This window comes from Aspergillus pseudonomiae (genome assembly GCF_009193645.1).
Source record: "Aspergillus pseudonomiae strain CBS 119388 unplaced genomic scaffold BDV37scaffold_1, whole genome shotgun sequence".
Classification (NCBI taxonomy): domain Eukaryota; kingdom Fungi; phylum Ascomycota; class Eurotiomycetes; order Eurotiales; family Aspergillaceae; genus Aspergillus; species Aspergillus pseudonomiae.
This window is the reverse complement of record NW_022475993.1, coordinates 243,775-271,553: the sequence shown is the minus strand read 5'-3', so window position 1 is coordinate 271,553 and position 27,779 is coordinate 243,775. Positions and strand designations below refer to the sequence as shown.

The window sequence follows — 27,779 nt, the reverse complement described above, 5'->3', positions numbered from 1 at the left end:
CCTTTGGAAGAACGGCGAATGCAATCTATATACACTCTAAACACACCATGGATTGCAGAAGCAATGGAACAGGATTATTATCTGGCGAAGGTCTATCGCAAGGTAAATATTGGCGGCGGACGTGGCTATCGTTGTACTTCCGGTGATTATGCGCATGGTTTGCCTTACATGGAACAAAACGGACCCTCTATCACACGGCCAACGATCTGAACATCATAAAAGCGGCAACCAATACTGCGTTTACATTAACGGTGGAGATTCGAGATCAGTTTTGGGTATCTCCGGGTAAATATCTGACATCGCAAAGACGCAGCCGCAACGAATCAGGCAGCTCACCGCATGGATTCGCAGCCTGCTACCATTTGCCGTGTTGGCCATAGACAGAGTCTTATCACACTCAGCCGATGTGCTCAACCCTGAAAGCCCTGGCCCGCAATGTTTCAGGCTTGGGACTTCCACCCTCTCTTATATCATAGACGGTCAACTAATCCAAGTCAACATCTACTGTCAACTTCGAAGAGGGCCGTGATGGTGGGGGACTACAAACAACCGTGGCCCCCAACTTTGAACAGGGAGCGAGAATGTGGAATAGCTCTGCATTGGAGAGATTGAAGAGGGCAGTTTCTCTATCGGTAATGCTGGATATCCAATATTGCTCACACGGCAGACTCTACAGTCGATAGAGCAATTCCGATAGGTAGAATCACTCCGTCTCGTATTTATTCTGGGAGTTTGGATTTCTTTCATATGCGGAGCCAATTTCCAGAGACGCGTCGCGCCCGGATTTAACAACGGAGGCAGAGATCGCAGTTTATTTGACCTCTGTTATCATGAAATATATCCGCAATTTCCTTACCATATCACCCTACAAAGCGCAAGTAGCGTTAGCCGCGCAGAAATGGGAGATACGCGGTAGACCGACGAACACGGGAATTGACGAGGAAGTTAACGACAAGATTCCAGTCTTCTATCCATTCGATAGCCTCTAACTGGCTACTATCTCAGGTAATACTTCCGGGAAATGCTGCTCAACCTGTGAGAGTAAGTCTTAGAATTCTTTCAGCAATAGCTGGTGATTCACTAGGTGGTTCTCAAGGATTCTATGTCAAGCAGTGCGGACTATACCTAGGATCTAGAGACCCAGCGCCAGGGCTACCACTCAATCGCTCTCCAGGCGTTGTGTGGATATATTGATGGGCACTCCCTGAACTCAAGGCTCTGCTCGAAGTCTGCGCCCGATTGGAGAGTTCATTGCTTATAAATACTTGAGCACGCCACATCCAAGCCGTTGATGGTGTTCAGGGGGCAAAGGCCGACATTGTAATAGTCATGCTACCTAGGAAAAATGTGTATGCAGATGTCATGGGCTCCCCATGCCGTCCAAACTTTGTGATATCCAGGGGCAGGTGTGGTGTTTACTACCTGAAGCCGATTGTATTAGAACATTCTTTGAATGCTTAGAAGAAGGGCCGTCTGAGGGACAGAGCAATATGTGCTGGTGACAATGAACCCCAACCAGCAACGATCAGTCGCATCTGACCAAGAACTTTCAAATTTCTTTAACTACAACACGTACAATAATGCCACTCGATCAGCACAGAATCTTGGGAGGCATGTCTCCGGCAGGACATTGCCCTGCAAATTGAGCTTCGGCTGAAAGTTCCATGAAGACCAGTCGGCGACATTTGAAAGAAAGGCCAGCAGTACTAATAGTTACAAGGTTCAAAATACAGCCACAGTTTAGGGTGTTTCTGAACTCATACAATGGTTATCCAGACGTCCTTTCAACCCCCCACTTCATACGTCTCTGTCATGGTGCGCTGTAGCACTATTACTACCATAGCCTATCTCTCCAGAGAAAGATTTAGTCCGAAAATATACAGTTCGCGTGCGCCAGTCAAATATCGACAGTACGGGTAACGATGCAATATCCAACTGCAGCTAGTGATGTCTCTTCGATAATACTGGGGCACAGTTGTACTCTCTACAAGTTTCCCTAAAGAACGCAGACGCTAAGTGTATCACACAAATCTACATTGCATGCCATTACTGGTTTTCTGTTTCATTTGCAGAGGGCACTGCCCTTCTAAGAAAGAGAGTCATCTGCCATACGTCCTGCTTCATAGTGACATGACCATTGGCCATAGTGAAAGACAAGGATACAAGCCTATTAAGAGACTGGCTGGAAGCGTGGATCCGGGGAGGGCTACGGCAAAGACGAGTGGATACACTAAACCTACCCATCAATGGCAAAGGACATGGGTTTTGCATCGTAGTATATAATACTACAGCTTCCCTTGACCGTTATGAAGCACGGGTTGATGGGCGATTCGAGCCTTCAGCTTTCTGAAACCTCCTTCCCCCAGTAAAGACTCACTCGAATTGGGATGGATATTGGCTTAAAGCTGTCTGGGTGAATGAACATAACCTAAACAATCCAATGAACGAGACTGCTAAATTTCGACATGTTCTAGGTATGTCTCTAATCTTATTAAACTGGCTCTCGCTGTTATCTGAGTGCACTAACTGCTGTGTATAGGTCGAATAGTCGAATACATGCACGACCTCGACGTCGCATATAGGATTCTTTCGAATTATGAATAGACCCTCTTTCTTCGACTGAATGAGGATGTCTATGACAGGCTGGCAAGTTCAATATAGTCCAGTAATTTACCACGACGCATCATATTCCCAAGGATATGTCACTGTGCGTCAATGTATTTGGCCCCTTGCCAAACGCGCCAGGTGGAGAAAAGGACATTAAGCATTTTCACCGGACGATGGGTATGATATCGACATGACAGCATCGGGAGTTGGATAGCCGCCAACTACCGCCTCACAACTGCGGACGATGCCAGGAGAACCTATCTTTAAAGACTGTGTGGTCGTGCCTGGGGTTCAGCACGGAGCGCGTGCGCTATCTGTGGTTATTCCCCAGCCGTGTACCCTCTATGACAAGCTGGAGGCTGCCAGACCTTCCTGGATTATTTTTAGCAGTCTCGGCCCAGTGCCTCTAGGACCAACAAAGCGAATGTCATATGACCCAATCACTGCTGGCTTCTCACGGGGGTAATGCAAGGTCATCAGCGGCTCATATCTCATTGAGCCGTCGACAAATCCCACTAGGGGACTACGTGTCAGAAGTTGATATTGATCAATCGATCACGCCTGGGTGGAACCTCAAACGCAAGGCAGTTGCCGTGTGTATCCTCTTGCTTTGAGGTTGAGGCAAGAATCAAACATACGCCCTACAAGACAAAAGTACCTGTAGAGGTCGAGATCCTTGCACCACGTGCTTTGTTTGAGAATCCCTATGCCATCGTGTCCTAGCCCTATATGGCACGACAGACATAGAGAGTGCCGCTAGCCCAAGTGAAGATGGGTGGTTCATATCGGACTTTTACTTGTTCCATTATCTCTTGCCCCGGGTATTCCCCGGTATTACTGGCGCAGTTCGATTACTTTTGGAACACCTTCGTAGCACCAACTGAGTAAGATGCATTATGCAACCATTCATTCACCCGCCTGTCCCGGGTCACATCACCATGACCGTGACCATTGCGTCAACCAAACGTTGAGAACCTCAGTTGCTCAGGGCTGTTGCTTGTGGCTTCCTCATTCGACTTTCCCCTGTATTCTTGGATTTGTTTGTCAACCATTCTCGAAAGACTTACAGCAATGGGTGCCAGCTTCACAAAAACGCTTACTGTTACCAAGGCCATCAACGATCAGGCGAGCCCGCCCACTTTCCACATCATGGGGGGCAAGTGTCGCCACGAGCATATAGAAGAGTTAAGTAAATATTGTTGTTTATGCTCTCAGTTCAAAGCCTCAGTTTCCCCAAACTCAGCATCAAAGACGCAGCGGACAAACCATGCTCTCACTGTGGACATAGTGAATCAGTACACGATGACGCTTCTCAGGATATCCTCACTAGCACTCCAGCCAACGATACACTAGAGGATGGTTAGATTCTGCCTCGCTCACTCACTTCATGCGATAACTGATGATGTATATGACAAACAGACTTCGACTCGCGTTTCATATCTCTACGTGAAGATACTGTGGTTCAGCTACCAAATCTCCTCGAGAAGGAGAAAGTTGTTCATGCGATTTCTGCTACGACGCCGATATTATTATCAGAGACACGGGTTCAGAATTTGAAGCTGAGCTGATGTATGCAGTAATTACTACTAGCACGAATAAATAACTTTCCTCAAACTATAATCATATCTAATCAAGAATTGTGGAAATCCACGGAGAACGCTATTCCAACATTGCAGCTTAAAACACAGCTGCTAAGTGAAGCCCTGAAGCACCACTTGCTGAGAGCACTTCAGCGCATCACCCTATTAATGTAGACATATTAGGTGTTGAATATGTCCTGCTGCTTGTCTTGCACTTACAAAGTCAATCGTTGTGCATAGATGCGCTTGGTTGATTTTCAGACTCTACCAGTAGATCTTACATATTAGATTGAGCGTACACCGTTAGGGAATGATATCGAAGAATAAGTGACCCCTGACCAACGGGTCCCCTCCCTGAATGCTAATCAAACCCAAACACCCCTTTTCCCTCCCGGCCAGCGAAGACGAAAGACAAAGGCTATCATGAATACCATGCAAAAAATAACTCCGGGATCCATGCGTTCGTGAGACATGATCGTGCTCGTCTGTTAGCGAGCTGGGAATTGCACGCGAGTCTCGCAGTGCAGACTGAGTCCTATCCTGTATGGTGGGCCTTGCACTTGATAGCGTAGCAAAAGTGGAAACCTCCACTACCAAGATTGAGCAAGACGTCGGACTCCATCCCAATGAGGATATCCAAAAGTTTGGCCATTGCCTTTGTTCAATCGATCAAAGGCTTCTTCTGGTTACCGACAATGGCTACTCCGAGATGACGAAGAGCGTTAGGGTCACTGGGTCGTACTATCGAGGGTAAGGGCAACATGGGGTTATCTGGGTTCACATGGACAGCATCTCGAGCGGCCTGCTCAATGGCATCCATTTCTTCTTTGCACCCGGCGTGATCAAGAGGACAAACAACTATTGGCTGTCGAATAACAATATCCCTTGCAGATGTCAAGTGGGCCTATGGCGAGTGAGCTTCATCCTACTAAATATTCGGGAGGGTGTGGGCGAACTGAATACGAACCTTTACCGTTAAGTAGTACTCTATCTTGTAAAGGCTTGCGGTGGTCGTGAACCCGCTCACTGCATACATCGGAAAGGCAGCTTTCCCTCTAGGAAGGATTCCCTCCGTATCTCGCATATCCTTCGCTGGAAACACTAAGCCGAGGTTTGTCAAGAAACCAGAAGGCGGCAGCTTCATTCCAATGTGCTCAGTCCTCTTTGTTAAGGTTTTCACTTTCCTCTGCGGCTCATCACCTTCGTGGTTATATATGATTTCTTCGTCGATGCCAATAGTAATTTTACTTATTGTAACCTTTCGAGCCTTACTCATCCAGTCCGGGTTTGGAGATAGTTTGATATAGACGCTCACTGGGTCCAGTGGGCCATAAGACCACCGTGGTAATGAGATGCCCAGAGTGACCAGGTGATCTGTTACCCGTTCTGCTGACTCGGGACGGTTATACATCCCGAACGTAGAAAGTGTATCATAGCGTGCGATTGGCACTGGAAAAGTGTATTTTCTCTGATCCGAATGTCCTTGTTGGACCATCACCACAATCTCGTAGTATGTCTCCGCCGTTCGACTCGGAAGTTGTAGACTCGCCGGAGGGACTCGCCGAGACGCATCTAGCCCACTGCGCCCGAAGGGGATGAAAAGCACGAAAGGTAGGTCCATAGAGATAACCTCCTCATATTCTCGACCGGCAGGGCAGCGAAAGAGCAACATCTCCTTGCCCACGATATCTGTAATCTCTTTCCGAGGAGGGGCCAGGTGTTTCTTAGTAACGGAGTCCGCCGAAGGGTGTATTGTCTCACGACGGTGGAGGGAAATGGTAACGAGCGATACATTGACGGGAGCCGTGATGCCGACACTGGGCCTAATCTCAACCTTGCCTTCAATCCGAGGCTAGTCAACCGGTTATTGCGACGCTCATGGCATATCAAGGGGAGGGAAGCCTAACACTCACCATAGTTGCGGATATACCTGGATACCCGATCAGAAAGTTGCCATTCGGCGGCCCCGACACTCGCACGAAGGCGGCCATGCTGAGAGCGCTACACCCGCACCACCATGGGGCGGCTGAGAGGGATGCGCTCCGGGGCTTATCCGGGGGGTATGCGACCTCGACGACCTCAAACTCCTTGAAAGGCTCATAGAGACCGGCTGAACCAGCGGTTTCCGCTTGAACGCCTTGCGCCGAAGCTTTTGCGACGGCGCAGTTGCGGTAAGCGGCTCGTGTTGTCCTGGAGAAGCGCTCGGACGACCCAGGAAACGGAGCACGTCCCAGTGGATCGCAAGAGGATGGACGGATTAACGATTGGCAAGGACCGAAGCCAAAGGCGCAGATGTCTCAGGTTTCTTGGAAAGTGAAACCGGGGAATTTTCAAATAAGCGTAAAAGGGCACAGGAATAGGTGTCGAATAGCCGCCTATGTGGGGGTGGGTGGAAGTTGTGATTGAGGAGCAAGTCGATTGCGGCGGCTACAACAAGTACCTCTTGTCGAGCCTCGATTCGATCGGCGGCCTTGCCAACCCTTTCCGGTTTAACATGCACTCTCCTCCGTCAGCGGATCGGCAACAACTCATTTCCATGAATACGAGAGTCTTACCTTTTCACGTTCAAGTTTAATACCTTACTCTCCTTTTCTTTTACTCCTATCTCTTTCGGTTCGTCAATATGATCGTTCACGCGAGGTTAAGCAATACTGCCATCCTGCACAGGCCCTATTTATAAATAAGACTTGGTGAACCACTGGTACACTTCACATCTCGAACCCACTAGACCCAACAAGGCTGTGTCTCATTGGCCTCGACCGCCTGTCACTGCCCTGTGAACAGCCCCCCTTCATTTCATGTACATATGTATGTCTCGGGAAACAGAGACAAACAACGTGGTAATCTTATTTACATAGCGACCCATCAGGCTACAGTGGGAAGTATCTAGTTATTGGAACACCCGTTTAGAGCCTAGTGGCCGATTTAGTGACCGCCTACTAAATAGGTCTATTCTGCCACCCAGAAACCTCCTGAGTTCACCTGGCAACTATCTAATACTATAGTGAAATGGTAGGCGGTAGGACTGGTGCACAGCTCCCTCCTGGCCGTGTTCCAATAACTAACGGAATCGAGTGCTGTCCACTTCTTCACTGTTTGGCGCTTACGTCATTATCGATATATGTATAATTTCCTGCAAATGACAAGATCAATTAAATTTGTCCAGCCAACAGGAAGATATCACACTCAATCTTGAAACAATCTTTATTATAGTAGGGGTACGGTACTACACATGTTTCACATAGTGAGCGCGGCCGCTCGGTTGAACTTGCTCCTCTGCTGGAATGTCAGCGAGAGTGCGGCTGCTAACAGCCACCTTGGAGGGATAAGGAGAGTATCGGAAGCCGATTGATGCTGAAGCCCGGACACTCTAATAAATCCCCGGAACTATAATCATTATACGACTATTCGAATGCGGGGTGGCATAGTATTATCGTAGATAATTTGAGAACGGGACATTGCTGTCGATTCTGATAGACTGGTATTGAGAATTAAATGACTTGTTTCGAGTTTTGGAATCTGCGTAGGATTAGAATATAGGAATGTGCGGGACTACATAGTCCTATGTCAATAATTGAAAGTGTCTGTTTAGAGATGATAAAGGTGAGAGATAGAGTTGGCGACAAGGGTTTATTTATGATAAGATATATATATTCTCTACCTACTCAAAGCCGGAGTCTGCCGGGCACGTTGTCAAGGCTACCACTCAATATTTGACGATATTAGATAGCCTATCTAGGGCTCCCAGTACTGATTCAATTGATACCTGTCACTAGTATCTTTATTTTTTTTGCTCGAAATAATCAGATAGAGCTGTGACTCTTTCCGAGTAGCCGCATTCGGACAAGACAAAATAACTAGTGCTGCTGGGAACTGCCGCAGCTATGTATAACCTAGAGGGCAGAAAAAGAAAAATAAAAGCGAGCAACGTAAAAATAAAAGAAAGAGAACTGGATGCTTCTGAGTATATCTTGTAGAAGAGGAAGAGCAATACTATTTATTATATTGTTATTCATGAAATCTATTGGTTGCTCTCGCCCAACGGCCGTCCCTGATGTAAATGTAGATTAAGGGTTTCGGTTGCCATGTGCAACAACCAAGCCAAACTTTATGACATCGATGTCCCCACTATCGTCGAACTACACAATACCGGTTTGACCCCAGATCAGACCGTTCTCTCCACCCTGCATCTTAGCACGTTGTTGGTCCCGACTATCTTTCTTCAACGTATCCATTCTTAATCGCAAAGATATCGCAAAAATGCCTCCCACTCGTCGTCGCGGCGGCCAGGCTGCGGGCACCCGCTCGAACCAGGCTACCCTCTCATTCGGATCTAAGTCCAGGGTTACCAAGCCATCGGTGACACCGACGCAAACGCAGAAGACCAAAGACCTTGAACCGCTTATCGCCTCTATTGCCGAGAAAACTCCAGAGCCTGAACAAGTGTCGGTCACACCCACTGAGCCTTCGCAGCCGCATGTGGCGGAGCTTGCTGTGAGGCAACAAGCCCAGGAGGAAGTTGAACAGCCCTTGTCGAAAGAAGATAAAAAGGCGATCAATATTACCGAGAAGGACCTACAGCAATACTGGAGGAAAGAGGAAGAAAAGATAAGGGGACCTCGGTGTTAGTGTTCCCCCTGTTCATCCCCGATAACAGCTACACATTGCAGGGCCAAAACGCTAACAGTATGCGCGACAGTTCACCAGCAAGACCTCACACTACATGAAAAGATTCTTCGACATTTCGATCTATCCAGTCAATTTGGGGTATGTTTGCTTCGTGCATCATAAGTTCCAATGTGTCCAGCATTTTCTGGTGCCCAAGGAGAACATCTAGCTGACTGATATCTAGCCTTGCATTGGAATTGCTCGGTTGAAGCGATGGAGACGTGCGAATTCTTTAAATCTTAACCCCCCAATTGAGGTCTTGACCGTACTACTCAAACACAAAGATGATGTGAAACAGAGGGCATACGTCGACGAGCTTCTGTCCTGAGCCACCATTCCACTGTACAAATAGCCTTATCAGGCGCTTGGGAATTGGCGTGCAGGATGGAGATACGAAGGCAAAGAACGAAACATCAGAAAACTAGGCGGAGAGAGGATGGAAGCTTCTGGGCTATCCATGCTTAGATGCGGTATTCCCGGCCTCCCACAGATGAGTGTCGAAGCTATATGGCATTGGGTTTATTATTCGGAGCAGGGCGTTGGGAAAACATTGTATATACATACCCTCGATTGCGGTAACTTAGGTGTTCACAGTATAGGTGTGACCCAAGTTACAACGGATTTGGTCTTTCACTTTCTCTGACATTGCGCATCTATACCTTGATAGCGTAGAAATTCCTATCCAACTATGTAAATGGGCTAGGGATTCTGGATTTCCCATTGGTGAGTTCCCAAGATTCCACCAAGGGGGAGACAAAGACAAATTCCTCTACCACAAAGAACCCCTTTAGAGACAGCCACACGCAAACAGACAGTGACTCGCCTAGGTTACACTCGCTTTGTTCTCGGCCACGTCCCATTGCACAAGATCCTAGTAGATGTCTTACTTTTCGGGTGGGTGGAAACCTATCAGCAAAGTCCCGAAGCCGTCTCACTGGACTTTGTGTTCTTGGTATAGGTTGTTTTGATTCGTCACTTGTGACACGTTGACCCATGCCTCGATGGCTCCGCCATGTCTTACCTTTGCCCTTATAGCAAATGAATGGCAGGAAGAGTAAGATTACATCTACCGGCCAGAGTGCTAAATATGTGGTCCAGTCAGATTGAGTGGCTACTGCAAACCAATACGTGCTTGGTTACGTCTCTAGCCCTAATGCGTCTACTGTCCATGGGAATTGTCCTACTTCAGGTCTCTGATATTGAAAACTTTAGAGTCTTGTTGTCTTTCGATTAGCAAAATATCGAAATTGTTTGCACGGACTTCACCAATACCCGAGCCAGAGACCTGTATAGCCCCTCATCCAAGTGGAAATCCAGCGTATAAGTGCAGAACACCCTGGTCCGAGCCTACGTATGCCTTCTGCAATAGTGAAGTCAATAGGCCAAAGGGGCATCATCATTAGCATTGCTTACGCCCCTGCTCCGCACCTTGATCACTCTCAGGGTGTACGGAGTACGTATTGGGGGCACCGCCAACAGCAATAAGGTCTTACTCCCCAGATGTACCAGAGAATGAACTCATGTAGGGTTCATGTTGCATGTCACATGGCGTGACAGTCCAGGAACGATTGGATAGACATCTCCCAACCAGAAGAATCGCACCGTCCTGACCAGAGAAGCTTGTAATGGAACAAGCTCTAATCTTAAAGCTAATAAGCATGTGATGCAATTCCCTGAATCTGGTGAAACGTTCCCCCTCATGGCTTATAAAAAGACGTCCATTTCTCCCGAGCCATGTAACTCTCTGTCTCCGTCACCGCTCGTTAAAATCTCGACACTCGTTTTGATATCGCTCCAACATCCCTTCTTTCCTCTTGACAGAAACCTCTACGTCGCCACAATGCAGCTCGTTCACTACTTGATCGTTCTGTTGGCCAATCTGGCCGTCGCCCAGAACCTCCCCAACATTCCACCTTGCGCAGTAAAGTCCACCATGCCCCCCCATCACAACCACCCAGCACCACTAACCAATCCTACAGGTGTCGTGTCTCATCACCGCTCTGCAAGGCGATGGATGCCCATCCATAACCGATTTCGCCTGCCACTGCCAGAAACCCGAGCTCGTCCCGAAAGTCACTCCATGCGTCGCACAAGCCTGCCCTCTCGCCGAGCAATCGTGTACGTCTTCCACTACCTTCTATCAAGTCCGGGAACTAACAGAATAACTCTTTTTTGAAAAGCTGTCTCTAGGGTCGTCGTTTCCGCATGCTCCTCAGCTGGCCATCCCATCAGTGTCCCCAACCCAGGACCCTCAAGTACCCCCCAAGCAACCACCACCACAACCGCAACGACAACAAGCACCGGCACCGGCACAGGGGCATCGCCCACAGGCTCCATGACCATCCCCACCGTATCCTCCAGCCCCAAGCCCTCGTCTTCGGCCGCTAGCTCTTCCCATGCCTCCTCGTCCCCGGGAGCATCCACTCGCACTGGTGGTGCTGGCGGTGGTGGTGGTGCAGGTGGTGCTTCGCCTTCGGGTTCAGCTACGACCGGCTCAGCTACCCCGCCTCTCAAGACGAACGGGGCAGCGCAAGTCACGGGGAGCTTTGCTGGTATGGCTATTGCTGCCGTGGCTGCGTATTACCACCTTTGATTCCTTTAGTTGGGGTCGATGTTACCCATCAGAGGAAGGGATGTGTCTCCCGATGATTGTCGTCCCTGCAAGGATTGAATGAGAGTATGATGGCTTAGGCTTGGGGTTTGTAATAATATACTTTTAATCATTGTCTTGCTTAGTTTTTTACCTTCTGTCTGGGCTTTTGGTACTTTATTGCGGGGATTGTTTGTCTTTTGTTGCTCGCTGGCTGGCTTACTTTCTACCTACCTTTGTTGATACGGAAATAGGGTTGGTTAATCTTAAACCACGTTGGATGATATGCGGTAGTACTATTCCTTTTGTAGTCTTTAAGTATAATGAAGTATGTGAAGATAGCATATTTTACATGGAAACGGAAATCAGAACGAAGAGAAGTGATGATGTAGTAATATGTATGTATTGGTATGTCCATCAGGATAACGCCGTCGTAGAAGAACATTAAAAGAGTAATAGAATTGAATTGGAAAAAAAGAAGTCTATGGTACCCATAGTCGCACGAATCCTCCAACGTCCTGGCGGCAAGTCACACAGCTCCCAAAATTGTTCATTGCGAGGCTCACCCTACACTCTTCGCAGACGCAGAGACATCGGCATGGCCATGTAATGACTGAACGTGGGTTTGTCTGACAGATAACACATGGTGGCCCGCTTGGCCCCAATCCCGAAGCACCAGATTCCCATGACTGCTCGTCAGCACGGACGGATGTGCTTGAGCGTCGGGAGAGGATAAGTTTCTCAAGTATCTCACTCTCCTCTTCCATGGTAGGCTTTCGTTTCTCGGGTCTTATTTCCCGCGACATTCGAGATGACAATAATACCTGTGCCCTTTCATGCTCCATCTGTTGTTGAAAGCGACGTCGAGTCAGTATCCGACCTTCTTGACCGGCAGCGAGATGGGCAGCTAGGATGCGTGCCTCCTGTCTGCTTTCCTGATCACGCGGATCGAGCAAGCGCGCGAAAGAGCCAATATCCATCATTGATTCTTGTACGGTAGTGCTTTCGCGGGAGAAGCCCGAAGGGAAAGGATTATCGTGGGTGGGTGTACGACGACCGTCCGATTCGTCCTCCCACTCAGAGTCTGCGGTCGTGGACATGGAGACGACACTGGTCGTGTCGTCATTGTCGTTTTCGGGAGGTGAGTAGTCTGAGCTCAAGTCCCGGTCACCCCATGAGCCCCCAGCCTTCCACCAGCCATAAAGCTTGTCATCAAGTCGCTGCTCATCTGACTGTTCCCAAAGCGTTGCGCCTGATAGTTCCCGCTTCCTCATTTCTGTTTCTACGTCGAATTCGTAGTCCGCGGGTAGCACCAACTCGCCAGTATCTGTCAAGATCCAGAAATCGAGGGACGCCGCTTCTTTGGCCTTCTGCCCCTGAGGTCGACTCTTACGTGGTCTTACTATTGTTTTCAGCCATTGTGGCCGGGCACTAATTCCCACCTTGCTCAACAGCTTGTCCAAGCCAAAAGCAGTCCATCTAAGGAGGAGATAGGAAATTCCACGAAAGAAAGCAAAGCCGTGGTAGCACCGGACCATGCCTCGGAAAGCCCCAACACCACCTGGATCTGTCTGAGTTCGAAGGGATCTGGATCCGTTCTTGGGTTTCTCGATCTTCTTCTCCCGGCCATATCCGCTTTCCCAATCGGAAGGCGCTTCTGGTAGATCAAAGTCCACAGATTCACCACCGCCAAAAGGAACATCGCTCGTATGGCTGACAGGGTCCCGTAAAGATCGCTTTTCTCGTGATGATTCGATCTCCGCCAACCTATCTTCTTCTAGCCATGTCATACTCCGAGCAACAACTCCTTTACCTTCGTTCAGAAACACCGCCTCGCTGGCTGCAGTCAGGGCGGTGTATCCAATTCTCAACAGAGTGGTATAGAAGTCTTCGTGTCTATTAAATCGAATATTGTGAAACTGGGTAGCACCTTGCATATTCTCATGTGCCAAAGCGAATCTCTCTCGAAGCGATAATGGCTGAGGAGTATCGGCAGGAAGGGAAAAAGCTGTGACGAGGAGAGCAAGCATATAGATCACAGCACATGTGATAATGCCCGATAGGATTAGCAGATGTGGTACGAATCCCACGATACAAACTGTGGGAAATTTCAGGACCACGTTCTCACTTCCCACAGACGAGCCTTTCAGCAAGCCCCACGCCATGGTAGACATGAAGCAAAGGCCCCAGAATGCCGTATTGAATAATCGGTACCGGCTCTGTTTACCAAACACATCTAGGACGTTCGAGGTGAGGCTATTGCAACATGATATCAAAGCGATCAGAAGTAACTCTGGGGTCACATTCATCCGCTCGAGAACTTGAGCTCTACTCAGTAGATGAAGGGTGGATTGGGCACTTTCTCCCAAGTCATCTTTGCTAGCACTTTGTTTGGGAAGACCAAACAGTCCTAGCCCAAGAGTTTGGCTGATTGTAGACTCCGCCTCGGCAAATGCAAGAGAGTGCTCGAAAATAGACATACCCGCCTCCGTGACCACTGGTCTTCCCTGTAGCGCGCACGAAAGTGTTTCTACGAAGTGACTGAGGCACAGCCGGATGAACACCGGCCAGAGAAGCACAAACGATCCATAGGAGATATCCGAGGAGCTAGCGGGCCGGGCCATGTTCATTGCACTGCAAGACTGCTCATCCGTCTCCCATGGCAAAAGCGTGGAGCCGAGCGAGTATAGAAACCCTCCACCACCAGCATGATCAAACAACAAACGTTTCCCGGGAGTGCCGTACCGAATGAGCGAGTAATTGGTCGACGTCTGGCAACGGATTGCGCGGAGTAGCGAGTGGATCTGGGATATAAAGAGAAGGATCGGTATAATTCGTAAAGCTAGTCGCCGGCTCCAATCAAGATGCAGATGTCGCCGGGTAGACGCATATATGGTGATCCTATTTAAAACAAGGGCCTTTGATCTATTAGGACAAGAACATCATGGGAACTATCTGGCAGGTAGAACTTTACCACGGTGAAGCAAGCCAAAGACCATCGACTAGTCAAGTAGGAAAAGAAACCACTGAACTTGATAACAGCCTGGAAGATGTCGGTGAGATGGTAACCCGAGTCGGCCTGCGCGGCGGCTTCAACGATGCCTTCTCTGGCAGCATCCGCTGCTGTCTGTGTCGCTTCTATCACTGCACCCCTTGCTGGTCCTGCAACTTCTGAGGCCCCCAAATATGTTGTCATACTCGATAACCCCACTAGCCGGTTGACATGAGACGAGAGGGCGGAGAAACGGCGGAACGGGGCGGCGAGCAGTTCGCGCGCGGACGAGGATAGTGCAGAGGTAGCGGGAGCCGGGATCGTTGTATTTAGAGATTGCGCAGCGGATGTAGTCACAGGTGCGTTCACTGTCCCTTGCAAGACAGACATGGCTGGCTGCTTGGTTGGACGGCACTTGCCGGCCTGCTGGGCTGGATCCGAAGTGTTCAGACTTCAAGTACAAGACATTCGCAGCGAGATCAGCCGTTCGCGGTAAGATGAGGTTACCCGAGTGAATAGTGGTATTAGAGTGACGGAGATCCTGAGTGCATCATGTCCTAGAACATGAGCCTAGATGTCAGCGAGAGTATTGAAGATAGGTCGCAGTTCCCTTTAGTTGTTGTCAACTCCCTAAGTCCGGCGCTAATCCAATCTGGGAGAATCCGCTGGTTCCGCACGTGCCTCGCTGTAGCTGACCAACGCCAAGACGACGGAGTACGATATCTAATTGTCAGTAATAGTATCTCTCTCGAGGAGAAGGGTTTCATTAAATTACGCAAAAATACTCAAATGGCATTTAATCAACGAGGTAGTATCTCTAAAAGTCTATTCTTGTCATTTTCAAAGCTACCATCTGATCAGTTAACAAAATAGCTGTTTGACCCTTTTTCGTGGAGTGTTGCTAGCTTTCCCGATTGCCAATATCATCATAAACGACCGAAAAAAGAAAAAGAGAAAATCAAGAAATTAAATGGTGTCTTCCATAGACCTCATTAACTTTTGGAGAATAAACATACTATCCGTGATGTCTCCCTTTCTCACAGACTCGCCAGATGCAAGTTGATACAACTCTCCATCTCGTACTACCCAACTGTTGAGTAGACCCTTTCCACCTTTCGAAATTGAAGGGAAAATGAAACCCTCACCGAGGTCTGCAATTAAACCGGGAAGGGCTTTCCGTTCACTGCGCGAAACAAGTTCTTGGTCAAAGGAGGACTCAAGTCGATATTCATAGACGAACGTCATACGCTCCTGGCCGAGTCGACTTACTCGTCCAATAGCCTGGTTAATAATTGACTTGGACAAGCCCACTGAGAGGAGATGAACGTTGCGGCAGAGATTTTGTAGATTAATGCCAGCAGCATTGACATTATACGTACAAATCAATACCATGCATTCATCGCGTTTCTGTGTAAACCGCTCGACGAGATTCATCCTCTCATCACGAGTCAGTCCAGCATGGAAAACCTCCGCATCAATATTGGCCTCTTTGAGAATGGCTGCAACATAGATCTGCTCAGCAGGAAACTGGGTCCAAACAATTGCTTTTTCGCCATGAACAATTACCTGATCACGCAAGACGGGAAGCATAGCCCTCATTTTGGGCGACCCCTTGAGGAGATACTCGAGAACCCAGGTTCTCCGCGTTTCGACTATCGATTCGATGCTCTGGTAGATAGACTTTGGGTATTGAGAATTCATTTTCCTCAATATGGTTCGTGCGAAGACAGTCCCTAAAGTCCCTTCTTCCAACTTCCCGCAGGCATTGGGTATCTTGGTTGCGTAGAGCGTATGCTTGAGATATTCGAAACCTAACCATGAGGTTAAAAGACAAAGGTTGCGGAGTTTAGCCATGTTCCAAACCACTTTGGTCGGATCGTCCGGATCCTTCATGAAAAGCCCATCGAAATGAGGAGCAGAAGCTCTAGTATACATCTCTTGTTCCTCTCGGCTGAACACCACGGTGCAGACTCTGCGATGCGTTGGTGGTATGTCACTCCCTATCATCCTTGAACCGAATGACTGCAAACGAGATGTTAAGGCTCTTCTAATCATGGTCAGTCCAAAGACCACACGTAAGCGCTCGCCTGCCGCCATTGGCGGCACTTTTCTGTCCAGAATGTACTCTTCCACTGCCTCCCCCGTGCAGCAAATATACCTCGCAGGGTTTTCAGGAGGGAGTTTGAATACATCCCTCCCTAACTTCTTTAATATATCCTTGTCCGCTTGGGAAGGTGGATGAAATAGTAGTGGAATATATCCACGCATGTCTTCACGAGAGTTGTAAATAGGAGTGGCAGTCAATAGTAGATAGAAGCTCGCCTTCAACCAGTAGACCACCTGGGACTGTGAGGTATCCGAATTTCGAAGTGTATGGGCCTCATCAATAATCACATCGGAAAAGCACCCTTCAAGGAGATGCGGAAAATCCGGTAGGGAAGCTGGTATATCCTTCTTATAATCCCGACCTGTTTTTCTACACCATATCTTGACCGCGGCGGGCCCATGGCGGTTGCTCAGTGTTTGATAAGAAGTAATAACCACTGTCCGACCATTGACTGGTGAACCATCAAACAGCTCATGTTCCTTATGCAGTATAGTCTTCAGTGGCTGCATGCCCTCTTTAGATGTCTTGTTGCCATAATACAATACAACTCGCAGCTTGTCTGTAACCCGAGTGATCTCTGCACACCATTGCATGATGAGTGACGGAGGCAAGACGACGAGGAATGGTTTACTTGGCGGGAGTTCCTTTCCTTCACTCACTGCCCTTTTAACAGATTGATTATAATCTTCCCATATCTATAAGCACGGTTAGTTATTCGTTGGTTAGCTTATTGGGTGAACATGTTGGAGGCAGTGCAGACCTTCAGCATTAAGGCAATGGCCTCCCACGTCTTTCCTAACCCCACAGAATCGCCAAGGATAGCACCCCGAACCATAGTGTTTGCACGAATATCAAGCAAACGGGCTATGGCAACCGGTTGCCAGAACTTTAGAACAGCTGATCGGTTCATAGATCTCATTCGTGGTACCCTAGGATTTGCGATTTTGAGAATCTGACAGGCCTCTTTGTGATTGTCTATCTGATATTCAGGGTTGTCTAGCATCTTTCGATGCTTTTCAAATTGTTCCAATGATTCTTCCGTTGGAATGATCAACATGGAGGACTCAAAGTCACTCGTGTCAATCTCTGCAGCCATACTTGCTTCTAGGTCTGCCGTCTTTTCAATTTTCATTGGGTCAAAATGATCAGTCTGGCTGTTCACTGACGGATATAAGCCATCAACAGAATGGTCCAGAGTAGGTTCCCAAGCGGTGTTTAGGTTGATTGATAGCTGTCCTAGATTTTCAATCTGTTCATCCACAGACGACGTCTCAACTCTCTGTAGGGCTTCGGATATATGTTGGAACTGCCAGTACTTTTCCTGCGGATTGTAACATGGGGAAGATCTGGTCAAGATAATCCGCTCTCTTGGATGAAACATCTCCTCGCGCCACTTGTCTATCGTTAGATCTATCAGCTCAGGCTCTTCGGTGCTTAAGTGATCCGATTCCTGCTCGTCTGCGTCTAGATCCACGCAAAATAATGGGTCTTCTTCGGACTTCTGATAACGCGGGCGCTTGCCTATTACAGAGTTTCCATTAGTGCTTCTCAAGTAGCTCAGAAGAGCCCAGACGATGGCTTCCATGAATGACTCGGGAAGGTTTTTCCTGAAGAAAACGCCCTGATTAGACCTGTGATTCTCGGTCTTAACCATACACACAAAGCGTGCTAGATGATCAGCAAGGTCCCATTCGTCTTTCTCAGGAAATCGCGCGCTATATCTCGTTTGTCCGTTTGCCTCCCCCCGAGCCAGCTTCTCTAAAACCACTTTTCGCCGGACTCTGACGGGCTTTCCTGACTTTGGCTTGGATAGACAGTCGCTGTATAGCTCTTTCCACCAGGGGGCAACTAATGAACTCCTTAGCCACTCAAGCCATTCACTATGAGTTTCAAGCTTGAGGATCTTTTGGAGCGCATTCTTTCCTCTTCCTGGTGTGAACTTTTTGTGGACTCCGTCATTTTCCTCTACTTTTCGTTAGCATATGGAAAGGTTAGGAACGTGCTTTTTCTTACCATGTTCGGTATGACCAAGGTCAAGATCGGAATCCGTGTCAGACGTCATGGTGCAATTTCGAAAACCAGTAAACCAAATCGGTGTCAGTGTATCGGTCACAGTAATGGGGAAGTGATCAAGTAGCCATGGGAAGACAGTGATAAACTAAAGCCGGGGGCGTTGCAGTCTGAGGCTTTGGATATGGTAGGAGTATGGAATCAGGAGTGAGAGGTGTAGAGATTTAGAATACTTTCGGAATGTTGTGACAGTTAAAATTTAATTCATAGGGATATCAGTCATGTAAGATTGAGGAAAGAGACGATCTGAGGGATTTAGAAAAGCTGTGATTAAGCACGATAGAATGAATAGTGTCTATGGATCCTGAAATGCATAAAATGGTTGAAGATTAGATTAAGACAGTGGGAAAGGGTTGCAGGTAAGCTTGATGACAAGGAAATATGTAGTCTGGGCTAGGTGTATCAGAGGTGAAGTGATGATGATCTCGTGGAAGAGAGAAAGTGAGAATCATCAGTGGAAGAGGAAGGTGAGAGATCATAGAATACCATTGAAACATTCTATGAGTGTAGGACACATTAAGAATATCATAAGGTATGAGAGGAAGATGGTACGAAGTGATCACCTGGGAATTAAGAATTGACAGGCAAGGGTGAGGTTGCAGATCTCCTGGGAGAGATAGTAAAAGACTGAGTGACCAAGATTTGAAGCACTTAAATACTGTCTTGAGATTCAGGAGATATATGTATAGCTTTTCCTCCTCATCACTTCTGGCACGTTCACATCTCCGAATAGGCTCGATATATTGTATAGAACTACGCGGCGTTCTTCTAGGTTTTGTGCACGGAAACTGCCTGGGGTTGACTGCCATATGCAATGATTCTAACCATATGTCGGCGGTCACCATCCTCGAAGTCTGGCACAGCTGAGTGGGCAACTGCTCTCTAATACGAAGGTCAGCAAACTCTTCACGCTGATGTATGATGCTGCGGCACGTACTTGATCCCATACGACAACAGTTCCTTTCTCCCATGAAACCCGACAACTGAAATCCAATGATCGAATATGATTATGCAGAAACGCTAGCAGGTTTTCCGACTCCTCGGGTTTATAGCCAACGACCTGTCTTGCGATGGTCGGGTTCACAAATAACACGGACTCACGGGTGACAGGATGCTCGATAATAAGCGGATGTTCAGTTTGTACTGCCTCCTTCAGTGCTCTTTCCTGCCCAATACGTGCAACTTCCCCCACACTGGCACTGGTGTGTAGGAGTTTCAACGGATGTAGGCCTTCACGAAAAGTGGGTGAGAGGGCTTGATAGGCAGCTGTCAGTGATGTGAATGCGGTATCCCCGCCGCCAGACGCAGGTGTCTCAAGAACCCAGAAGAATGTTACTCCAGGTGTGTTGGGCGTGAATGTCTGGTCGATGTGCCAAAGATCATAGCTTGTACGTGTTCCAAGCAAATTGCGAAGATTTCCACTAGAAGTCAATCAGCTGGTGGGAGATACCGTTCGGAGGGAAGACTTTCATACACTTTTTCGTCTGCATACACCACCTGGAACTCAGGACTAGTTCCTTGTGGGTATCCCATTGTCGGATGCTATGCAACTAGGGCATCAGTTTATGTGAATTGCACGTCATTGCGAAGCTTATCATGGGCGAACCTGATGGAGTGGCCCATAATGAGCTGCGATATCCCGCTGTCGGTTTGTCCCAATGTCGGCAAAGTCTTGGTCTCTCTGCACCACTCGTTAGTTAATATTCGGTTAATATAAACAGTAAAGAGTGGCGCGCTATATTATGGAAGGGATTGAAGTTAGGTCATCATACAAATACGAGCACGCCTCTCTGGGCAGCCAACAGTGCTATTTGATCCAAGCCTTCGGTACTTAATTGGCTTAGCTGCACTCCTCGTATTTCCGTTCCAATACGTGGGGTTATGTTCTTAAGTTGGCTATCTTTAGTGTAGATCTCTGGTAAGGAGGGATCTGCGCGACATCCTGCTTCGGGAATATCCTGTAGTGGAACCCTCAGAGTTGGAGTGAACCCTTCCGGACGGACAGGGAGGTAAGAGGGGTAGAGAGGGGCAGAATCGTTGTTAGGCATGATATCTAAGATCTATTAGACATTGATATTACAGATCTGGCCACTAGATAATAGTAGCAGAACTTGATGTTACAGTCTATGCCGATCAGGCTAGGGTCAGGTTATATAGACGGTTATTATATGCTGTGGCGCCACTACAACGATTATACCCCTCCATTCTCTATGACCCCAGTCGAATCCTTGTTGCTTCTGAAGGGATTTAATAAGATTAAACCGGAGGGATTCCGAAAAAAATTACCTATTGTGGTCACCACCTTAGAACCTGTGTCAAATGATACAACGATCCGACATGATGATGCCTTTCAAGCCAAGAAATACACCATCAACACCCACTCACATGTGGTGTATTGCAGAGACGCAAGCTCTTCCAAGTTCCAACACTAAGCGAGGACGTGCATATCATTTTCTAACTTCCAATTCTTGGCCATCTTAAACCTTTGGTCTTTTGCAAAAGCCCAATCAGACTTTGTATTAACCACTGGGCTACAGGCGGCCAACGCCGCAGACCATCGATGATACCTATCGCGCCATAGACAAATGAGTGATTCCTTTCAGCATATAAACATTCTGTCTCCGATTCTATTCCAACTGGGTACGACGTATCATGCTAAAGGCTTATATACCCAGTTGAAGGATGGCGACGACCAAAAACAGTGTGGTTATTGAACAATGCCCTTCAAATGATGAGAGTCCACGCGTTACAAAAAGCCGAGGATGGGAAAACTCAATTTTATCAAAACTCTGCAATGACAGAGAGCGTCTGGTGGTTCTTAAAATTGATTTCCTGCTGTTGACATGGGCGTTTGTTTCTGGTTTGACCAAGGTCGGTTTCCCTTGATGCGCGACCTAATCCGGACGAATGTTTTCTTTTAAAAGTAAAACTAACCAGGTGAACTGCAGGACATGGACCAGTCTGCAACTACTCAGGCATACGTTTCAGGAATGAAGGAGTCCCTCAGTCTTTATGGCAATGAACTCGTGGAATTCACAACATTCTTTTCTATCGGATACGCTATAGCAATCGTGCCTTCGCAGCTGACGCAAACGAAGATTAGGCCATCTGTATGGCTTCCAACCTGCGAAATTATTTGGGGTGCATTGAATCTGGCGTAAGAGTCCCTTCTCTAATCTTTCTAAAGCATGCTAATGCTCATAGCAGTACATTTGCCGCAAAGAATGCAAGAACAGTATATGCATTGAGATTCTTTTTGGGGGTCTTCGAGTCCGTAAGTACCATCCCACCATTTTAAGCTAGAGATATAGACACTGAAAAGGGTAGACCTCTTGGCCGGGCCTTGCCAGTCTGCTGTTCAACTGGTGTATGTCAAAGGATATCGCATTCGTATCTCTGTTTCAAACTAAGAAGAAATCTAGATACTCCCCAGGAATTGGGAACACGCCTGGCAATCTTCGGTGTCAGTGGCACGGCAGGCAATATGTTCCTTGGAATTTTACAGGCAGCCTTATACAAGAATCTAGATGGCGCAGGCGGACTACAGGGATGGCAATGGCTGTTCATAGTCACGGGCTGTATAACGATGGCATGGGGCATGCTTGGCCTGTTCATTATCCCCGATTCTCCAAGTATTACCCGGGCGTTATGGTTAACAAAACAGGAACGCATAATTGCTGTAGACCGCATGGCGAGCCATGGGATTAAGACGAACGAACTTGTCAATCGAAAAGTTGTTCTTGAGAAAATTCGTGCTCTCCTAAAAACCCCACTGAGTTGGCTCTATATCGCTGCATATCTTCAATATGCATGGAGTCAGAGGTGCAACTCATATTTCCTGCTATACCTAAAGGTATATCTCTCTTACTTGTGATGGTGGCAAAGTTGGATGCTAATCCGCATAGGGCCTAAAAAATGATAATGGTGAACAGCTATATAGGTAAGCTACATAATGCCGTCCATAGCTGTGAAGATAGTCTTTTAACGGAAGCAGCACGTACACTGTCAACCTCATTCCATTGGGCGGATACGCAATTTCTATCGTCACCAATGTCGGTTTCAATTATCTGAGTGACAAGAAGCAATGGCGATGGCAAGTGGCCGTCTCTACAGCGGTAGGTGGATTTTCACACTGATTTACACATTATAATCGCCTTTCTATCAGCAGTTTGTCTAACACTACCAAAGCTGCTGCAAGTTCTCTGCTGTTCTGTCTTATCCGCCTGGCCCGATTCCACACCGACAGTCATGGCCTTCTACTTCATGACCTTTGCTACCAGTGGGTGGGGGTATGTCCTGCGCCTCTAGCTCTCATATTCCGCATCCTGTTAAGCTAAAATTATCTGTTAGGTATGCACTACTAGCTTGGATCGGCGAGATCCTTCGCAAAGAGCCCGAAGTCCGATCAATTCTCGTAGCTCTAACTGTTACGCTTGTGTGTATGTTTAGCTCATCGAGTTCTGTGTTTTCATCCTCTCTTTTTATTCCCTTCCTTGATGCCACTGAATATGTTATTATCACTTGCTAATTTCAAAAGACGTCGGCCATGCGACAATTCCACTTCGTATTTGGAGAACGTCAGATAGTCCGCGGTATCCTATTGGATTCCCGTTGTCGGCTGCTTGGGCAGCTGGAAGTATTGTTTCAATGCTAGGAATTGAATTTTATATCAGGAGGTAAGGATTTCGTAACTAAATTACCTGGTTAGAAGTCCTGTAGCTAACGTATGGATTGATCAGGCACCAGGAAATTCTGGAGAATGGTCTTAGTGGGGTTCCACTGGAAGAGGATCAGAGATCAGCTAGGGATATCTTAAAGGATACTTGATGATATGAATGCATAGTGGATGCTTACGGAGGCTTATAGCGGCCACTCCGCAACAACAGGTCTTATCAATTTCTGCCAGCAGAATTGATAATAATTTAATTTTCTTAATGTTATGGTGGTATTATGACTTCGAAACCTGTTAGCGTAGTTATGTAAATGTAAAGTAGGTGTCCCTGAACTCATATCAAGTTGGCCAGTTTTTGCGAGCAGAGTAATATTGAACTTCGTCCTAAACTATCGAATTGATGACACTCATCATCTTCCTTTTCATATCTCATACAGGGGATATTGGAGTTAAATGCCAGTTGTCGACTAGTTCGACGACCAAGCGCTCCGTTGGTTTCCAGGAATAAATACAAGGTATGAGTCCTTGCAGATGTAAATAGTGCATAGAATAACTTGTCAATTAATGCTGCTCAGACCTGGTCCATTGGCTGAATCAGCTTGTAGCTGTGACAATTTTTAAAGTCTTAGTCTGTACTCTGTAGAATGACAAGCAGAACTTTAAGCTGCTAAGCAAATGAAGGAAATAACATTTATACCCAGTCATTGATGTGAATCCTTGAACCTTAATCCACATCAAATACCTGTCACAGTCTATCTAGTTACGTTGATCCACTTTCTATATCCTTATATTTGTCTAAGCATACACTGAGTTTATTAAGAATATTAATATTTACATTAAATTAGCCTCACTGTCTGATCATTAATATATTACTTAGTGAGGTTAGGGGCTAGTGGGCTCCTGCCTACTTTAGTGAATATAACTTTATCTCACTTCCTATTACTGTTCTCTCACCTCACTAAAAGATCATAATGACACCCACTTGAACACCTAACTTTTAGGCATCAGTTCAAATACCCCTTTCTCCATCCCCATCCTGATTCTTTCTTCCTTCTTCACCTCCCGGGTCATTATCACTTCCATCATCTCGCAACCTTTGAACGTGGAATAGAGCATACTGAGTGCTGAGCTAAGGCTCCCGTAATCAATATTCGGTCTTTTCTAAAGTAATTCGAAAGAAGCTAGTACTTGGACCTCTCTATTACACTTTACCTAGCAGGGTATCCAAATATCTCAAGTTCACAATAACAGATACGATTCGCCCTGATAGTATCGCGGATTTCAATGCAGTTGGCCGCACGACAGAAACAACAGCGGACCTGGCAAGTATGGAATTCTTGATCCACTGCCCCCCCGACCTCCCTCCAAGAAGCCGGATCGTTTCGCTTTGTGGAATTACGGACTGGGGCGATGGTGCCAGCCCCCAAAACGATGGGTGGTTCATATCAGACTTTTACCTCTTTCACCATCTCCTACATCGTCGTGGTAAATTCGTCTCTTTCCTTGGTGATTGCTCTCTTTTAATATGAAACTTAGCTAACTGAAAGCTACCTAGATCCTCTATCAACTAACCAAATCTGGTTGACCTCAGAGCCCCGACGATTTGGTCCGAAAATATACAGAATATGCACACGGGGATCCCCACGGGTAGAGACGAGTCGTCTTAGAGACACAGTTGTTGGATGAAATCTCCTCTGCGGGGAACTTGCGTGTTGTCGCCAGAAAGGACCTCCTTGAGAGGTTTCTCAACACCGTTCGCGAACAGGCCCTGATTGCGGAACACCAAAGCGAACAGCTAGTTATTATGATATTCGGCCATGGAGATACTGAGACCTCTGGGGTCCTCGTTGGCGGCGAACGAGGCTCTAAGAGCGCTCCGCGACTCTGCATGCAAAACATCAGCAGATTGCTTCCCAGCGAGGGTGTGGTAAGAAATGACGCGGTCATTACCCGCCGACGGGCATTTTTGGAAACAGTTAAGAGGATGGGTTGGAAGGTCACTGAGAGGAATGAGTCATGGTGAGCTAGGTTTGAGCCCACTAGGCTTGATGCTTAGTGATTTCGACTGGGGCCAAGATTCGTAGGTGCCGGACCATGACTGAAATGTTACCCCAGGATCCAGGTACTGACAGACAGCATGTGACCAGGTCACGTGATTATTGCTACATCCCAAATGTCAGTGCCCTCTTTGTACCTTAGCTAGTCGAGTACTACGACATGACAAAGTTCGCGTAAGCCGTGACACAGGAAATATCCATAATGTACACTGGAAGCGAGTTTATGACAGTTGAAAGTCGGGAACAGCCCCAGCAGAGGAACTACTCGTGGGAGAAGAATATTCCAATTCATAAATTCATTTCATTGTAGATTGACTCCTTAGGCGAACTCTGCCATAGCTGCTCAGTGCACAACCGCATCACAATGTGTACATCTCGCTACGGCTTCGCACTCCATCGAAAATGCATGTGTTATCCAGCGGTACATACTGCCGTGTGATAACTTTGAGTGCTTCCTGCGCGACCAAGCCACCAGTAAGAGACGAGATATTATGCAGCTCGCCGCCCTCTGTCCGGCGTAGTTCTTGGGTGGCTTCCAAAATGCGCTCCCGGGCGTCCTGGTCAACTGTAGATTGGTCGTCGGTCGTGAGCGCAGAGAGGACACGATCAATCTGAGCGTCCCACGCCACCTCGTCATCAATTGATCCACTGGGGATTTTTCCTCCTTGGAGGTCGGTAACAACATTGTCCAGGACTTGGAAGGCGACGAAGGCAGGGATGAGAGAGTCAGGTATACTTATATTGTTGCGGATCGCCTTAAGTGTCTGTACTTCGCCATCAATTTCAGGGATATTGCGTCCACGAATAACCTTGATGTGAGCGGCATTCTTGCAGAATATTTCGATGTCCTTCTCTAGAACCTCACCAGACCGAGATCCTATTCGGGACTCGATTCTTCTGACTATATTTGTGACTTCCTCTACATCTTTTCTCGCCTTCGACTTATAGATGTTCTGAAGAGAGACATAGTCTGCCGACTGGGCTTTCATATCGGGCAGTGAGCCGGGCAGAGGTAACACATTATGCTGCTGGAAAAACTCCTGAACTGCAGATGCGATAATCCAGAAATCGGCCGAGTCGGCTCGGGGGTTTTTGCACTCATCCATCTCAAAGATCTCGCGAGTCGAGCTGCGTAAGCTAAAGGGGTTCAACGATTTCAGTACTGCCGCAACAGCCTCATCATAGTTCTCTTCGCCGCCTTCGGGGTTACTCGTTCTTGCGCTAGAGCGCACCATCTCCCTGAACTCAGACTTTTCCTTGTAATTCGCTGGAACGTTGCCGTTGTGTGTCTCCTTCCATTTCTCAAGGTAGTGGAGAAGTAGTAATAGGTATGGAACATGACCATGTTGGTGATCATCCAAGGTCTCCAAATCACTGATTCGAGAAGCAGCTTCTACCAGCTCTGGCCAAGGGTTGAGCAGACGGAGATCCTGTGTTGTCTCCGGATCTGGATGAGTCTCTACTATAGGAAACAGGGGCGGTAATTGGAGTGAGAAGGCGGAGTAGAATCCAACAGAGCGTGTATACAAGACTGGTATGTTTAGCTCATTGGCAGCCTTGCAAAGAGCATCTAAAGAGGGTCGCTTCATAGGACCAGAAACTAACACCAGCCTATGCTGTGCGAGGAATTCTGGATCCTGTCTCAGAAGTTCCGTAATTGACTGAAGATAATGTATCAGCATATAAAGCTATTTAAGGACAGATCCCCCTATCCCATACCTTTGACTGGAAGCTCCCTTCTACGTCTGGGTTCAATTCTTTTAGTAATCGGCAGGTCTCTGCGGCCCTAGGCTTCCCCAGGCTCTGTTCTTCGAGGAAGAAATTAACTCCAAGGTCCGCCTCAGTGACAGTAGCAGGATCCACGATAGTAAATCCTCCAATTCCAGGAAGGACAAGGTTCTTCAGTGTTTCGACACCCACTACACCTGATACGCCAGTGCTCTGGTTGCTCCATGGGCCATCAGAGTTGACCAAAAGTACACGAGACTCCTCTAGAGCCTTCTGACCACTTGCAGCCCATAACCGCAGTTGTCGATCATATTTTCTTTCTTTGGATGATGGCCCAGTCAGGGCACTAGGAAAGGCATCAGTCATGAGGGCGGGGAAGTGAAAGAGAAATGGTGAGGAATAGGTGAGAGTAGCAGAGACACGCTATCAAGTCACTAGTACGACCAGATTACTAGTACTGCCTCAGACAGGCGATATAATATCAAGCATCTGACAATTGTTGAAAGCCAGTAGTAGCGGTTGACAATGGTTCTGCAGTAATCCGTAGTAGACGCTGCATGCCCACGTGACGGGTAGCTAACACCCTGGGAACGGTTAAGTGCGTGGAGTCGGAGGGGCAGAGCGTTCCTGGACCTCTGTGACATGACGGGCAGAAATGGGGACCGCCAAGTTGACCGCCGGGCACATCTTGCTATTGCAATCGTTTTT

General features: G+C 47.5%; 10 protein-coding genes across 10 annotated transcripts; 4 read left to right on the top strand and 6 right to left on the bottom strand.

Annotated features, from left to right (window-relative positions):
• Positions 1 to 3,678: 3,678 nt before the first annotated feature.
• On the top strand, positions 3,679 to 4,175 carry BDV37DRAFT_277493 (uncharacterized protein; the record flags this gene model as incomplete). Its single annotated transcript, XM_032085783.1, has 3 exons — positions 3,679 to 3,796; positions 3,859 to 3,966; positions 4,027 to 4,175. The coding sequence occupies 3 exons, from the start codon at positions 3,679 to 3,681 to the stop codon at positions 4,173 to 4,175; spliced, it is 375 nt and encodes a 124-aa protein (XP_031947161.1).
• Positions 4,176 to 4,246: 71 nt separating this feature from the next.
• BDV37DRAFT_235189 (arrestin C-terminal domain-containing protein) lies at positions 4,247 to 6,655 on the bottom strand. Its single transcript, XM_032080460.1, has 3 exons — positions 6,101 to 6,655; positions 5,155 to 6,039; positions 4,247 to 5,091 (listed from the first exon to the last, which is right to left on the bottom strand). The coding sequence occupies exons 1-3, from the start codon at positions 6,176 to 6,178 to the stop codon at positions 4,849 to 4,851; spliced, it is 1,206 nt and encodes a 401-aa protein (XP_031947160.1). The 5' UTR covers positions 6,179 to 6,655; the 3' UTR covers positions 4,247 to 4,848.
• Positions 6,656 to 8,332: 1,677 nt separating this feature from the next.
• BDV37DRAFT_235184 (putative DNA polymerase delta subunit 4) lies at positions 8,333 to 9,504 on the top strand. The gene is made up of 3 exons (XM_032080459.1): positions 8,333 to 8,811; positions 8,887 to 8,954; positions 9,040 to 9,504. The coding sequence occupies exons 1-3, from the start codon at positions 8,448 to 8,450 to the stop codon at positions 9,181 to 9,183; spliced, it is 576 nt and encodes a 191-aa protein (XP_031947159.1). The 5' UTR covers positions 8,333 to 8,447; the 3' UTR covers positions 9,184 to 9,504.
• Positions 9,505 to 10,695: 1,191 nt separating this feature from the next.
• Positions 10,696 to 11,448, top strand: BDV37DRAFT_277490 (CFEM domain-containing protein; the record flags this gene model as incomplete). Its single annotated transcript, XM_032085782.1, has 3 exons — positions 10,696 to 10,776; positions 10,835 to 10,973; positions 11,036 to 11,448. The coding sequence occupies 3 exons, from the start codon at positions 10,696 to 10,698 to the stop codon at positions 11,446 to 11,448; spliced, it is 633 nt and encodes a 210-aa protein (XP_031947158.1).
• A 349-nt stretch (positions 11,449 to 11,797) lies between these two features.
• BDV37DRAFT_929 (putative ubiquitin-protein ligase (Asi3)) lies at positions 11,798 to 15,007 on the bottom strand. Its single transcript, XM_032091457.1, has 2 exons — positions 14,420 to 15,007; positions 11,798 to 14,363 (listed from the first exon to the last, which is right to left on the bottom strand). The coding sequence occupies exons 1-2, from the start codon at positions 14,825 to 14,827 to the stop codon at positions 11,928 to 11,930; spliced, it is 2,844 nt and encodes a 947-aa protein (XP_031947157.1). The 5' UTR covers positions 14,828 to 15,007; the 3' UTR covers positions 11,798 to 11,927.
• Positions 15,008 to 15,403: 396 nt separating this feature from the next.
• BDV37DRAFT_277488 (P-loop containing nucleoside triphosphate hydrolase protein) lies at positions 15,404 to 18,606 on the bottom strand (the record flags this gene model as incomplete). Its single annotated transcript, XM_032085781.1, has 3 exons — positions 15,404 to 17,239; positions 17,305 to 18,509; positions 18,558 to 18,606. 3 exons carry the CDS (start codon positions 18,604 to 18,606, stop codon positions 15,404 to 15,406), a joined length of 3,090 nt encoding a protein of 1,029 aa, XP_031947156.1.
• Positions 18,607 to 19,179: 573 nt separating this feature from the next.
• On the bottom strand, positions 19,180 to 20,694 carry BDV37DRAFT_235180 (TauD/TfdA dioxygenase family protein). Its single transcript, XM_032080458.1, has 5 exons — positions 20,387 to 20,694; positions 20,221 to 20,295; positions 20,089 to 20,156; positions 19,552 to 20,035; positions 19,180 to 19,496 (listed from the first exon to the last, which is right to left on the bottom strand). Exons 1-5 carry the CDS (start codon positions 20,660 to 20,662, stop codon positions 19,383 to 19,385), a joined length of 1,017 nt encoding a protein of 338 aa, XP_031947155.1. The 5' UTR covers positions 20,663 to 20,694; the 3' UTR covers positions 19,180 to 19,382.
• A 213-nt stretch (positions 20,695 to 20,907) lies between these two features.
• Positions 20,908 to 23,530, top strand: BDV37DRAFT_235177 (major facilitator superfamily domain-containing protein). The gene is made up of 11 exons (XM_032080457.1): positions 20,908 to 21,485; positions 21,563 to 21,771; positions 21,822 to 21,888; positions 21,942 to 21,981; positions 22,037 to 22,467; positions 22,520 to 22,554; positions 22,609 to 22,729; positions 22,803 to 22,903; positions 22,965 to 23,053; positions 23,152 to 23,290; positions 23,354 to 23,530. Exons 1-11 carry the CDS (start codon positions 21,297 to 21,299, stop codon positions 23,439 to 23,441), a joined length of 1,509 nt encoding a protein of 502 aa, XP_031947154.1. The 5' UTR covers positions 20,908 to 21,296; the 3' UTR covers positions 23,442 to 23,530.
• A 782-nt stretch (positions 23,531 to 24,312) lies between these two features.
• BDV37DRAFT_235175 (uncharacterized protein) lies at positions 24,313 to 25,348 on the bottom strand. The gene has a single exon (XM_032080456.1). The coding sequence runs from the start codon at positions 25,231 to 25,233 to the stop codon at positions 24,874 to 24,876; it is 360 nt and encodes a 119-aa protein (XP_031947153.1). The 5' UTR covers positions 25,234 to 25,348; the 3' UTR covers positions 24,313 to 24,873.
• A 274-nt stretch (positions 25,349 to 25,622) lies between these two features.
• On the bottom strand, positions 25,623 to 27,565 carry BDV37DRAFT_235173 (NEDD8-activating enzyme E1 regulatory subunit). Its single transcript, XM_032080455.1, has 2 exons — positions 27,063 to 27,565; positions 25,623 to 27,004 (listed from the first exon to the last, which is right to left on the bottom strand). Exons 1-2 carry the CDS (start codon positions 27,435 to 27,437, stop codon positions 25,703 to 25,705), a joined length of 1,677 nt encoding a protein of 558 aa, XP_031947152.1. The 5' UTR covers positions 27,438 to 27,565; the 3' UTR covers positions 25,623 to 25,702.
• Between the last annotated feature and the right edge of the window lie 214 nt (positions 27,566 to 27,779).